At 44.7% G+C, this 13,063-nt stretch overlaps 1 protein-coding gene across 1 annotated transcript; it reads left to right on the top strand.

The window, feature by feature from the left end:
* The first annotated feature begins 4,638 nt into the window (after window positions 1–4,638).
* Window positions 4,639–11,694, top strand: Rnf7 (ring finger protein 7). Its single transcript, XM_051206823.1, has 3 exons — window positions 4,639–4,869; window positions 9,427–9,474; window positions 11,368–11,694. The coding sequence occupies exons 1-3, from the start codon at window positions 4,695–4,697 to the stop codon at window positions 11,484–11,486; spliced, it is 342 nt and encodes a 113-aa protein (XP_051062780.1). The 5' UTR covers window positions 4,639–4,694; the 3' UTR covers window positions 11,487–11,694.
* The last annotated feature ends 1,369 nt before the right edge of the window (window positions 11,695–13,063 follow it).

Here is a 13,063-nt window from a genome sequence, read left to right on the forward strand (position 1 = left end):
TCAATTGAGAAAATGCCTCCATTGATCTGTAGGCATTTTCTTGACTATTGATATGGGAGAGCCCAGACCACTGTGGGTGGTGGTAACCCTGGGCAGGTGGTCCTAACTTGTATAACAAATCAGGCTAAATAAACCATGGGCACAAGCCAGTAAGCAGCATTCCTTCATGGTCCCTGCCTCAGTCCTACCTCCAGGTTCCTTCCCACCCTGAGTTCTTTCCTGCCCTGGCTTCCCTCAGTGATGAACTGTGATGTAGAGTATAAACTACACAAGCTGCCTCCTCCCAAAGCTGCTTTTGCTCATGGTCTTCAAAGGAAAAGAAAGCAAACTAAGATACCACCCCCCTTTTCTTGACCTCCCTTTCCCTTTTTCAGCTGGTATACGAACTCTAAATCCAGGCTGCCTCTTGTCTTTTCTTCTGTGAATTCTACTTGTACAAATAAAAACCTGCTTTTCTCCTGCTAGCCTTCTTGTCTGTGTGACTCACAAGCCACCAAGAACTGAAGTTAAGAGGGCCTGGAGAGTGTTTCCTCTAACCACAGAAAGATTATTTTCATAAAGATGAATGGCATGAAGGAATGAGAAAACGAGAACCAAAGAAATAAACAGTGGAAACATCCACTTGTGATGGGAATAGGGTTTTCCCCCGAAGGGCTTAAACGTGTTTGCGTTAAAGGGAAGTCTCTGAAGCAAACCCAAGCATCTCTTCGATGTCTGGAACAGACGAACAAAGACTCCCACTGAGGAGGAGAAATGACCATGGCAATGCCATCTTGTCCTAACCCTGTATTTACTTAGACAGTTCTCAGCCCTCTGCCCAAACCCACTCCCACAATGGTCACATCTACCCTGATGACATTTGAATTTCCATGGCCTTGACCATGGTCCAGCTGTATCAACCAAAACTACTGATATAAACTAGAATAATTGGAGAAGGTATAAGTCAAAAATAATTTTTGCATTGCATCAGAAGTAATCATGATGTTCTGGCAGAAATGAATGTTTCGAGGTTACTTTGTCATGTGAATTATGGTCTGTGTGGTTTTTGCTTTTTAAAACACTATACCCCTCCCTGAGCTTCCACACCAAGAGACTCTGAAGCATGAGGTTAATGTTAGTTGTAATTGGGCCCCAGACCTTAGCACAACTGACTCCATGATGGAAGTATCATTCAGGCTGGAAAACTCAGCACATAGACAGCATCACCCACCAAAACTAAAACAAAGACCCAATCCATCAAAGCCCATAGTTCTGGCAAAGTCTCCAAATGTGCTAACTTTCTATCGTTTGCTTCTGGCTAACTGTTCTTGTTAACTAAAGTAACCCAGGATATGGTTTTTGTGCTTAAAAGCTCACCATGAGAAAAGCTCAGGTATTGTGTGGAACAGTAGTTTAAAGATGTGTTACAATTGTTTGTGCTGTGGAATATTTGTTTAATGATGCAAAGATGTGTTGCATTCTTTTATGTTTGTTTAACTCTGTAAAGCTGTGTTACTTTGCCTGCCTAAGACACCTGATTGGTCTAAGAAAGAGCTGAATGGCCAATAGCCTGAGAGAGAGCTAGGTAAGGTAGCAGACAGAGAGAATAAATAGGAGGAGAAATCTAGGCTAGAAAAGAATGGGAAGAGGGAGGATGGAGAAAAGGAGATGGAGCCAGCCCCCCAGACACACAGTCAGTCATGGAGTCAAAAGGGGAAAAAGATATATAGAATAATGAAAGGCAAAAAGCCCAGAGGCAAAATGTAGTTAAAGATAAATGGGATAATTTAAGTTAGAAAGGTCGACTAGAAAGAAGCCAAGCTAAGGCGGGGCATTCATAAATGAAAATAAATCTTCTTTGGATTTATTTGGAGCTGAATGGCAGGCCTCTAGAGTAAAACAAAACAAAACAAAAAAACCAAAAAAACCAAAAACCACACCTGAGGCTACACTGGAACCCTGAACACTCAGGGTAGTTGCCTGGCAGTTTTCATTTTTTGTTTGTTTGTTTTTCTGTTTGTTTGTTTGTTTTAAGACAGGGTTTCTCTGTGGAGCTCTGGCTGTTCTGGAACTAGCTCTGTAGACCAGGCTGGTCTCATACTCACAGAGATCCTCTTGCCTCTGCCTACTGAGTGCTGGGATTAAAGACACGAGCCACCATGCCTGACTTTATAAAGACTTTCTATTGGCTTAAACCCATATCCAAGCAGTCTTCCCTTGTGAATATCCCACAACATTGGTTATAGATAGACCAATAAAGGACTTATATACTTTTGTGTATGCATTGGTGTTTTGCCTGCATATATGTCGGTGTGAGGGAGTCAGAGCTTGGAATTACAGACAGTTTTGAGCTGCCATGTGGGTGCTGGGAACCGAACTGGGTCCTCTAGAAGAGTAGTCAGTGCTCTTCACTGAGGACTCTCATGCTTTTAAGTGGTTCTCTGTACCTTCCTCCAGTGGGGTATTACAGAGCTTTCATGGGAATCTCCACAACACTCTCCATTTGGTAAAAGTAACCTGAAGAATGGCAGCCAATATGAGCTGAGCAGGACATGAGGCAGAGGGATGTTTGGCTTTTCATCCAAGCTCTCCCATAGCTCTTGCCCTCTGGCTGCCTTTGAACTAAGACAAAACCTGTTGGGATGGGCATAAAAGCAGATCACAGGGCCTTCTTCCAGGTGGCTTAAGCTACGTGTGAATAAGCCCCATAGCCTGGGCCTTCTTTGGCTGTGTCTGCTCTGCTATCTTCCCAGTGCACATTTGCTTCTATGTGATGCTCTTGCACATCTGCTTGCCTGTTCTCCATTATTTGAAAGTCCTTCCTGAGAACTAGATATCTACGCGGCAACTTTCCCCCATTCTCCATCCTATCCTTGTCTCACAGTCCTCTTTAGGGTCAGCCATAGGCATGGTCCACCCTCATGCTTCCCCAGCCTTCATCCTTTCAAGTATCCATTTTTAAGCGTCCTTCCTTCCCTCTGACTGCTGGGTCTCTCCACCTGGGTGTGTTTTATCTTCATCTGCTTCCTTCCTTCCTTCTTCATTCACCATCTATCACATACAGCCATCAGCATCAGCTTGCGGGTCGTCTTGTTGCATAAGCAGAAGGCGAGTTTTAGCAGGTAACTCAGGCTGTCCAAGGGCATTTGTTTGGCTCATAAGTTGTGGGCAGATCCCAGTCTCCCTCCGCTGTTGCTCTGCTCTAGTCAACAGCTAAGACACACAGGCCAGTTGTCCACTCAGCCTTCTGTCTCCCCAACTCCTAACCTCACCTCTTACACACATGCATCCACCCAAACAGGACTCCGAATCCACACTCAGTGTTCTACATATTCTTGTCTTCTAACCCCTCTCCAGGCACCAGCAGATAGTGAGAGGCCAGGGATGGGAGCAAGGGTCTGAGTCCCTACACTTGACCACAGGTTGTAGTGGAGTCAGACACTCCTCAAGACTCTACAACTCAGCTTCCCATCTTTATGGGAGATACGTACTTTGCTTGGAAAAACAGGAGGTGACCCTACATAATGAGTCCTAGGCCAACTCGGTTTAAAACAGGAAACTGCCTCAAAGCTAGCAAATAAACCAAATCCACCTATCTTTTACATAAAGAAAAGCCTTTGCATGTCCCAATACTCAGGGCTAGTGGTGCATACCCTTAATCTGAGCACTGCAGAAGAAGAGGCAGATGGACCTCTGTGAATACAAAGCCAGCCTGGTTTAAACAGTGAGTTCCAGGCCAGGTGGGGCTACATAGTGAGACCATGTCTCAAAACAACAAACAAAAGCTCAGGTGATGGCACACACCTTTAGTCCCAGCACTAGGGAGGCAGAGGCTGAGGGATCTCTGTGAGTTCAAGGCCAGCCTGGTCTATAGAGCTAGTTCCGGGACAACCAGAACTACAAAGACAAGAGACCCTAAACCAAAACAAGGCAAAAACAAGCAAACAAACAAAACCACGACGAAAAAGTTCAAGTCCTAATAAATTTTAAGTTAAGTGTAAAGAAATCCAAGATGCAGGGCGTAGAGGTGCCCTTAATCCTAGCAAAACAAATGAATCTGAGTTCAAGGCCAACGTAGTCTTCATAAAGTTCCAGGACAGCCAGGGCTACATTGTAAGAAAGAAAAAAAAAAAAAAAAAAAAAAAAAAAAGGAGGGAGAAAAATAGAGAAAGACAGAAGAAAGGAAGAAAGAAAAAGTAAGAAAGTAATCCAAGACTCCCATCCCCAAATTGAGACCCACTGAACCGGATTCCTGGATCTCTCAAGTCTTGCCTTCATTTAACATGCCACACCTCCTGTGTCCAGGCATTTTGTAAGATATGGAGGTTACAGTGATGGAGAGACTTTTCTCCCTACTCTGAAAGTCCACATTTGGGAGAGAGGAGACAAATGAAGACAGAAACAAGGTGATTTCTGAAAGCTCCAGGTTTAATAAAGCAGGACGCAGGGCAGTTCTCGCTTACTGTCCTCTGCCGGCCCGGTGGCAAATACCCAAGTTCCACCATGGAATAAATAGCAGCACGCCCCGAGGTTCCCGATGCAGGCCCCGCCCCTCGCGACGTCACCGGGCCGCGCCAGACAATCAGCGCCGCCTACCGCCGGCTGCGCGGCCGTACCTGCGGGAGGCGCTGTGGCGTTTGCATTTGGGCCCTCCTGAGCCGCCATACCTCCCGCCTCCACGCCCAACGTCCGCGTCGCCGTTCTGCGCCGCCGCCATGGCCGACGTGGAGGACGGCGAGGATCCCTGCGTCTTGTCCTCACACTCCGCGACTGCAGGCCCCAAGTCGGGAGCCGACAAGATGTTCTCCCTCAAGAAGTGGAACGCGGTAGCCATGTGGAGCTGGGACGTTGAGTGCGATACCTGCGCCATCTGCAGGGTCCAGGTGATGGGTAAGCAAGGCGCTGGACGGTGGCGCGGCCTGCCGGGCGAGCTGCGCCGGGGAGCACTGGGCCGGGCCGCCCGCGCGGGCTGCACTGCACAGCTGGGTGACCCCTCGGATCCCGTGGGGAACCTCCGGGTTTGTGCGGGTAGCCCGGCGGCCAACAAACTTCGCAGCGGAGCCCTCTCGTGGATCTAAGGGTTCAATTAGTTAATTAGTTAACTAGTTATCTCTGGGGGAAGCTCATGTTTCCCAGGCTGGCTTGGGACTTGTGCGTTTAGCCGAGGTTGGCCTTGAACCCCTGGTGTTGCTGCCTGTACCTCCCAAATTCTGGGAATTGCGAGCATGCACCACCGTGCAGATCTCGTTTCACGGCTCTGTCACCACCGAAGTGATGCGCAGCCGTTTGTGTGGGGTTGGTGCAGCTGCTGTTTGGCCGACTTTTACATTTTACATTGACGAGTTAGATAGTTCGCATGTCTTGAAGCGAGGGCCAAGAGTATTTAAGATGTATGGGAATCCAAGGATAGAAAAGCCTTTACTTGGTTCAGAAACATGAAACTTCATCATGTCCCCTTCCCACCACTTTGTGTCCTTTCGAAGAACCTTCTTTCATTAGTAGTCTAACATTTTCAGTATTTTAAACGAAAATATTGGACCAGATGAAACGTATCAAACCAGCGTAATCTAGTTTTACATAGTTTAAGAGCTCAGTCCATCCTGAAAGAACTCTGTCTTTGTCGTCTTGTTAGTTTCTCTTGGGGGACTGGTGGTTGTTGAGACAGGGTTTCTCTGTGCAGACCAGGCTGGCCTCAAACTCAGAGATCCGCCTGCCTCTGCCTTTCTAGTGCTGATATTAAAGGCATGGGTCACCAACACCCCTCGAGTCTGTTTCTCTTTTAGACTAGTTCAGTCTCGTATAGTCCAGGATGGCCTTGAACTCCTGATCTTAAGCGCTGGAATTTGCAGAAATGAGCCACCATGTCTGTGGCATGCTGGGGATTGAATTCCTTCATGCTAGGGAAACTACCAACTGAGCTGCATCCCCAGCTTGACATAGTCTTCCAAGGTGGTGGTAAACACCTGTAATACTCTGGAGGTTGAAGCAGGAGAGTTTGAGACCAGCCTTGAGCAAAACAAAACAAACAAACAAAAAGTCCAGGGGCTGGAGAGATGTTTGCAAAGAGTGAAGACTGCACTTGCAGAGTTTGATTTCCAATACCCACATGGCAGCTCACAACCTTCCATAGCGTCAGTTCCAATTTGCCCAACACTATTCTGGCTTCAGAGGGCACTAGACACATTTGGCACACAAACATATATAAGTTATATGAGAGTTTATTGAATTTATGTGGCTTGGAGAGATGGCTCAGTGGTTAAGAGCACTGATTGCTCTTCCAATTCCAGGGAATTGGACCTGAGTTCAGTTCCCAACACCCACATGGCGGCTCACAACCATCTGTAATTCCAGTCTTGGAGACCTGAGGCCCTTCTCTGTGAGCATTGTATGAACATGTTGCAAAGATATTCAGGCAGGCAGAACATCCACACACATTTAAAAACAAACAAAACAAAAACTGTTAGCCGGGAGTTGGGTGGTGTGGGACTTTTTAGTCTTAGCATTTGGGAGGTGAGGCAGACAGATTTCTGAGTTCAAGGCCAGCCTGGTCTATAGCCAGGGCTGTTAAACACAGAAACCCTGTCTTGAGGGGAAAATTGCTGTGAGAGTGTCTTAAACAGTGTTTTTTGTTTGTTTTATGGGTAGTTGAAATGACTATATTTTTATGGTTTGAAAATGTGCTCACTTCTTGGCGTTGAGACGTTAAAACTAGAATCAAGAGTTTTTTCCAGTTTGGGGTTGAGTGTGGTGCCACCGTTCTGAAATACCAGTACTCAGGAGGCTGTAGCATCATGACCTGGTTGCTTTTGTTGCTGTTCTTTTGCAGGGTAAGCTTATTTTATTCTGGCCAAGTATGATCGTGCACATCTGTCATCTCAGCACTTGAGAGGTAGAGCCTGATCTCTGTGTGTTAGAGGCCAGCCAGGTCTATGCAGTGAGACCCTGGCTTAAAAATGAATAATAAATAAGTAAATCCTGAATTACTTTAGTTTAGAAGAAATGTGTAGCACAAATTCTAATAGGTATTAATAATTTAAAAAAAACCCCACAGTCAGATTTGGGGGGGGAGCGGGGTGCTGAAAGATCAGAGAAGTGAAATGGCCAGCCACTAGTGCTTAATTCAGTAGAATCCTCAGACTGCATCTCCCCCTTGTCTGTGCCCCAACTATTTTCTTCTCTCTGCCCAGCCATCTCACTCCTGTCTCTACCTCCCTAGTGCTGGGATTAAAGGCATGTGATCCCAAGTATTGGAATCACTTTCGTGTGAGCTCTGTTTCTTTCGGACAGATTAGGTGTGTGCACCACTCCCTGGCCTCTGTGGCTAACTAGTGTGGCTAGCTTTGAGCTCTGATCCTCAGGCAAGCTTTATTTGTTAGATCATAAACTATCACCACAGAAATGAAACTTTTTTAGTTTAAAACTAACCCTGTTTCCTGGCATTATTCTGAAAGGCTATTATTGTATGCCTTAGAAATGTTCTGTTCTGGTCATTAGGAACAGCATTCACAGAATTGATTGTTTGACCCAAGTGTTGCTGATGTTTGTGATTGCAGCATTAGAGACAAAGGCAGGAGGATCTCAGCTTATTAATTCAACAATAGCCTAGTCTACACAGAAAATCCAGGCCAGCCAAGATAAAACCAAAGATTAAAAACATTTTATTTTAAGAAATGGATTTTTACTTATAAAATTACATTTATTTATTTATTTGTTTGTTGTGTGTGTGCACAGGTGTGGGGACTTAGGAGAGTTATTTGTTTCCTGCTAGGCATGGTGACACAATTTTTAATCCCAGCACTTGGAAGGCAGAATCAGGTGGATCGATCAGTCTGGCCTACATAGTGAGCTCTAAGACAGCCAGGTGTATGTGGCAAGCCCCCCACCCCCATATTTTGGTTTTAAGTTTATTTATAATCGTGTATATGTCTGGAGGATATGTGCAGCACAGGTGCCTTGATCCCTCTAGAGATGGAGTTACAGCAGTTGTGAGCTCCCTGAGGTGGGCACTGGGACTAAACTCATCCTGTTTGAGAGCTCTTAACCACTGAGCCATCTTTCCAGCCCTGGCTTCTGCTAATCTTGAAGTTACTTATTCGCCTTCTTACTCTAAGGTTGGCTCTCTCCCTTGGGTTCTATCCATACCCCACCTTCTGAAAGGAGCAGATGTCATAGGGAGGAGGCAGGTCACCTATACAGCCAGGTTGTTGAAGCCAGGGTACAATGCCTGACGGTGTTAGCTTAGACTTTTCACACTGGCTTTTTGGAGCCTTGGTTGCCTCCTTTACAAAAGAGTGGATAGCCAGTTCTAGCATTAGAGCTCAGTGACCACCAGAGCTGGTGCTAGTCCTGAACTCACAGGGGTCCTCCTTCCTCAGCCTCTTTTCCTTCTGGATCTAGAGAAATGGCTCAGCGGTGGAGAGCACATACTGCTCTTAGCATACTTAGCACTTACAAACTGCTTGTAACACCAACTCCAGCGGTGTCCAGCACCGCTGGCCCTCAAGAGCACCTGCATGCACATACCCACATTTAGGCACACATACATAATTAAAAACAAGCCTTTTCTGTCAGTGTGAGCCTCCTTTTACCTGATTTGGACTGCTTAGACAGTTAAAGAATGAACCAATTGTATCAGTCCCTAAAGTGTTGTACTGATTGAATTTTAGAAACTTTTAGCATACTCTTAGGTTTCCATTTATTCAAGCACTTTGGCATTGTTGTGTGAATGCATTGAGGATTGGGTATTCAGGCCTTCCTAGGCTATGTAGTTTGAGGCCAACTTGAGCAACATGAAACCCAGTCTCAAAGGAATTTTGTGTACAAAAATTTTTTTTTAGAAAAAAGCCTTTAACTTTCAAAAAGGTTATATGGTCACGTGATTTAAAAATTAAGGGGATATATATAAAAACTCCTTCCTGCTCCATCCTACATTTTATGGTTGGGCAGGACCAGGAGCACGTGCCTGTAATCCCAAAACTTTGAGGCAGGATTTTAAGGTCATCATCTGCCTCAAAAACCTTTTAGTTCCTTAGAGGATTCTAGACCTTTATGTGTATATGAACTAATATAAATCATAGTCATATTTGTGTCTAAAAAGTAAACTAACCCTAAGGTTGGTCTGTGTGAGTGAGAAAGCTGGTGGACTTACAATAATTTGTTATGGCGTAGTTGGCATCTTTGAGTGACTTTCTCTAATGCCACTGCCAAGCTATCCTGTCATATGAACTTGTAAAATCATCATTAGCCCTTGTGAAACATTGGTCATAAGTGAGTTAGTAGAATGCCAAGTATTTTATTTCTCTTTAAGTAGTTATTTTTAGATGAGAAATGAATAATAAGAGACTCTATCTTCATCTCTGACCCTCGGGGCTTTGGTTGACTTTGAAGGTCTGGGTTTCCAGTGTTGCCTCCTGAACCTCAGATGAGATTTGCTTTGTTTGCTTTTAGATGCGTGCCTCAGATGTCAAGCAGAAAACAAACAAGAGGACTGTGTTGGTATGTGGTCACTCTTCTCCTGCCTTTTCACTTGGAGGTTTTCTTATGTCTTTTTGGGAATATTTGAATTTGCTATTAAAATTGACTTTATTAAACTGGCCTCTGTTACTCAGGCCTGTAAACCCAGAACTGGGAAGGCTGAGGCCAGCTTTCACTATGTAGTGAGACCTGTTTTCCAAAGAAAGAAAGGAAGAAAGAAATGGCTTTATCAGTACGTAAAAAACCATAAAGTAGTGATTAATTATTAATACACATATTCAGAGAGTTAAGGGGCTGGTGAGATGGCTCGAAGGTAAAGGTGCTTGACTCTCAGACCTGATGACCTAAATTTGATCTCCAGAACCCGCTTAAAGATGGACTTGACCACACCCAGAAAAACAGCTCAGTAGATGTACCATCAGTAGCTGATGATGTTCATGCCTACTGTCTGTTTATAATAGTCCCCTGTAAGCTGAGAGCCTGTGAAACATTGTATCTTGATAAATTAAAAACCAGGAGGATCTTATAAAGAAAGGAAAGCACAAATGATCCCTAAGGTCAGTCCATGGCTGAGGAGGACTAGGAACTACAACAGACTCAAGTCCTTTAATCTCCTAACTTCAGAAGACACCAAGTACAGCTGTTTAGGAGCTAGAGGTTGTGACTTCACCCCCCAAAACACGGTGGTCCTTTTTTTTTTGTTTTATTTTTGAGACAGGACAGCTCTGGCTGTCCTAGAATTAGGCTGACCTCAAACTCATGCCCAGCCAGTGGCATCCATTCATCTGCCTGCCTTCCTTCCTTAATTTTCTTCTCATTTGTGTCTTTCACATCAGTTCTGATCCCACCCATCTCCCCCTCTCCCCCCCCCAAAAAATCTCCTCATGGAAGCTGCAGTGTGGTATAGTGAGTCATGCAGTAAACTCTTTCATACATTTTATATGCAGGGGTTTATCCCAAAGAATAAATTGGTCTGGTTTAAGGCCACCAGTCTCTGCCACATACCATCAACACTGGGCTCTCATTAGGACTCTTCCTGGACATCTGTTTCTGCCCTTTGTCATGGAGATCCTCCAGCCCTGGGTCCACAGGACCTGCATACAAACACACTCTCTCCCCTTTCTCCCTTCCCCCCCCCCCCCCCCACATCACAGATAGGGTGGATATTAAGGGTAGACCAAACATAACCCTGGTTCTGGGCCTTAGTAGTTGGAAGGTTAGTCAGTCTGCCAGCTCTCACCACCAGGGTGAGCTCTCCTGCATTCAGTGGCATATTTTTCTTCTTAAGTGTAACTTCTACTTGTAAATATTTTTTGTAGATAGAAAAAAAAAATACTTTGACCACTTAGCCAATTTTTCAGGATTATGAACCATGACTATTTTCTTTTTGTTTTTTCAAGACAGGGTTTCTCTGTATTGTTTTGGAGCCTGTCCTGGCACACTGTAGACCAGGCTGGCCTCAAACTCACAGAGATCCGCCTGCCTCTGCCTCCCAAGTGCTGGGACTAAAGGAGTGTGCCACCAACACCCGGTGAGCTATGACTGTTTTCTTGGGGCTTTTTTTTTTAACTATAATTTTGAACTTAGTAATTTAATTTTGAAGAATTTTTGAAAATTTTGCTTTCATTTCATATATTCATATAATGTATGTTGGTTATGTCTACCCCCTGCTTGTCCCTCCCCTGAACTCACCCCTCCATATATTCCCCTCCCACCTTCGTGTTCTCCTGAGCTTAACTATTTAAATTGAACTCTGTCGTGTCTGTCGATTGGGGGATTGATTGATTGATTGACTGACTGACTGAATTTTTGAGACATTGACCTAGAACTGGCAGCCCTCCTGCTGCCTCAGTACTCAGATTACATGCATGCAGTGCATACCCTCCTACTCAGCTGCTTTGTTTTCTCTTGCAGTGGTCTGGGGAGAATGTAACCATTCCTTTCACAACTGCTGCATGTCCCTGTGGGTGAAACAGAACAATCGCTGTCCTCTGTGCCAGCAGGACTGGGTGGTCCAGAGGATCGGCAAATGAGGCGGTAGATGCTTTCCTGCTGTGGTCCTGACCCTGGATGATCTTGCTGTCAAGTTCTCAGACAAAGGTTAGAACGCTCCAGCGGATGTCTTCAGATGGAAAGGGTGCAGTCTCTGAGACTCATCCAGGGCATGGTTTAGCATTTTGTCAGTTTAATTTTGAGAAGTTGTCTACAAGAAAGATAATTTATTAAAAACGGCCTTTCCTACCTCTGTGGTGTGTGTCGTACATACTGCTTAGAAGAGCTATGAGAGAGAGAATGCCCAAAAGGGCTGAGAGAGAGAGAGAGAGCACTGCACTCACTTTACAGAAGAGTGTTTCTGTGTTTATGACTGATTGGTTTTGTTACAGTAACAATTAAATGCTTTTTGAAAGCCCAACTCCTTTCCTCTGGTCCTAATACTTTTTGTTGTTGGGAGAGGGGCAGCCCATGGTATCTTTATTTGCTGTGAGGATTTTGATTTTAGATCAGTGAAGAATATAAATAAAATAACTTTCAATAAATGGGACTTTGTCTCCTAAGTTCTCTGCCTTTTACTCATCAGGAAAGCTTGGATCTATACTCCCCTCACTTTTCAATCACTTAGGGTTTCTTGTTTGTTTTTCTTGAGGCCAGGTTTCTCCGTGTTACAGCTCTGGCTGTCCTGGAACTTGTTCTGCAGACCAGGCTGGCCTCAGACTCAGTTCCATCTGCCTCTGCCTCCTGAGAGCTGGGATTACAGGTGTGCTCCCAGTGCAGTCACTTAAAGAAGTATTTTACAATATTTTAATAAATGAAATACTCTGTTTTGAGTTAACTAAAATTTTATTTATACCCTTAAACTAATCTGATAAATTGAAAACATTAATATGTCTGTATTTGTCATTAATACTTAATTACTTGGAAATTCACAACACAAATGTTATCAAACTCATCCAGGGAAGATGTCTCAGGTGTGCAGAGTGCTTGCTGTGTGAACTTGAAAACCAGACTTTCTGTTCCTAGAACTCTTGTGAAAACCTGGGTGTGGCGGCCCTGGTACTCAGGAGGTGGAGACAGGTGCACCCTTTGGGGCTTGCTAGACTGTCAGCAGCCAAACTGATGAATCCCAGGTTCAATGAAGAGACCCTGTCTCAAAACAGTAAGACGGAGAACAGTTGAAGGCGAGTCACCAGCCTCTGGCCTGTAAACACGCTGTACATACAACCATGTATACACAAAATCTCATTCAAAAGGTTATTTGGGCTAAGTTTCTGTTTTGAAGTGGAGGTTACAAATAGGAATTTCAAAGGAAAGAGTCAGGCTGAAGAGATGGTTAGTGGTTAAGAGCACTTGCTACTCTTGCAGAGTAGCAGATTTGGGTGCACCCATGGTGCAGCTCGTAAGGAACCCAACACCCTCATCTGGGCCTCTGGCCACTACATTGTACATAAAACATTTGGATACACATACATGCAGGCAAGCACTCAGGCTCTAAAAGGTTTTTAAATGTGTTAATAAAAATGCAGCATTAATGGAGGTGTCACAGTTGGTGACAGTTTGGGATAGGGTCTCACTAGAGCCCTGGCTGGACTGGAAGTGAAATTTGGCTTCGGAC

This window comes from Phodopus roborovskii, unplaced genomic scaffold (genome assembly GCF_943737965.1).
Source record: "Phodopus roborovskii unplaced genomic scaffold, PHOROB, whole genome shotgun sequence".
In the NCBI taxonomy this organism is placed as follows: Eukaryota; Metazoa; Chordata; class Mammalia; order Rodentia; family Cricetidae; genus Phodopus; species Phodopus roborovskii.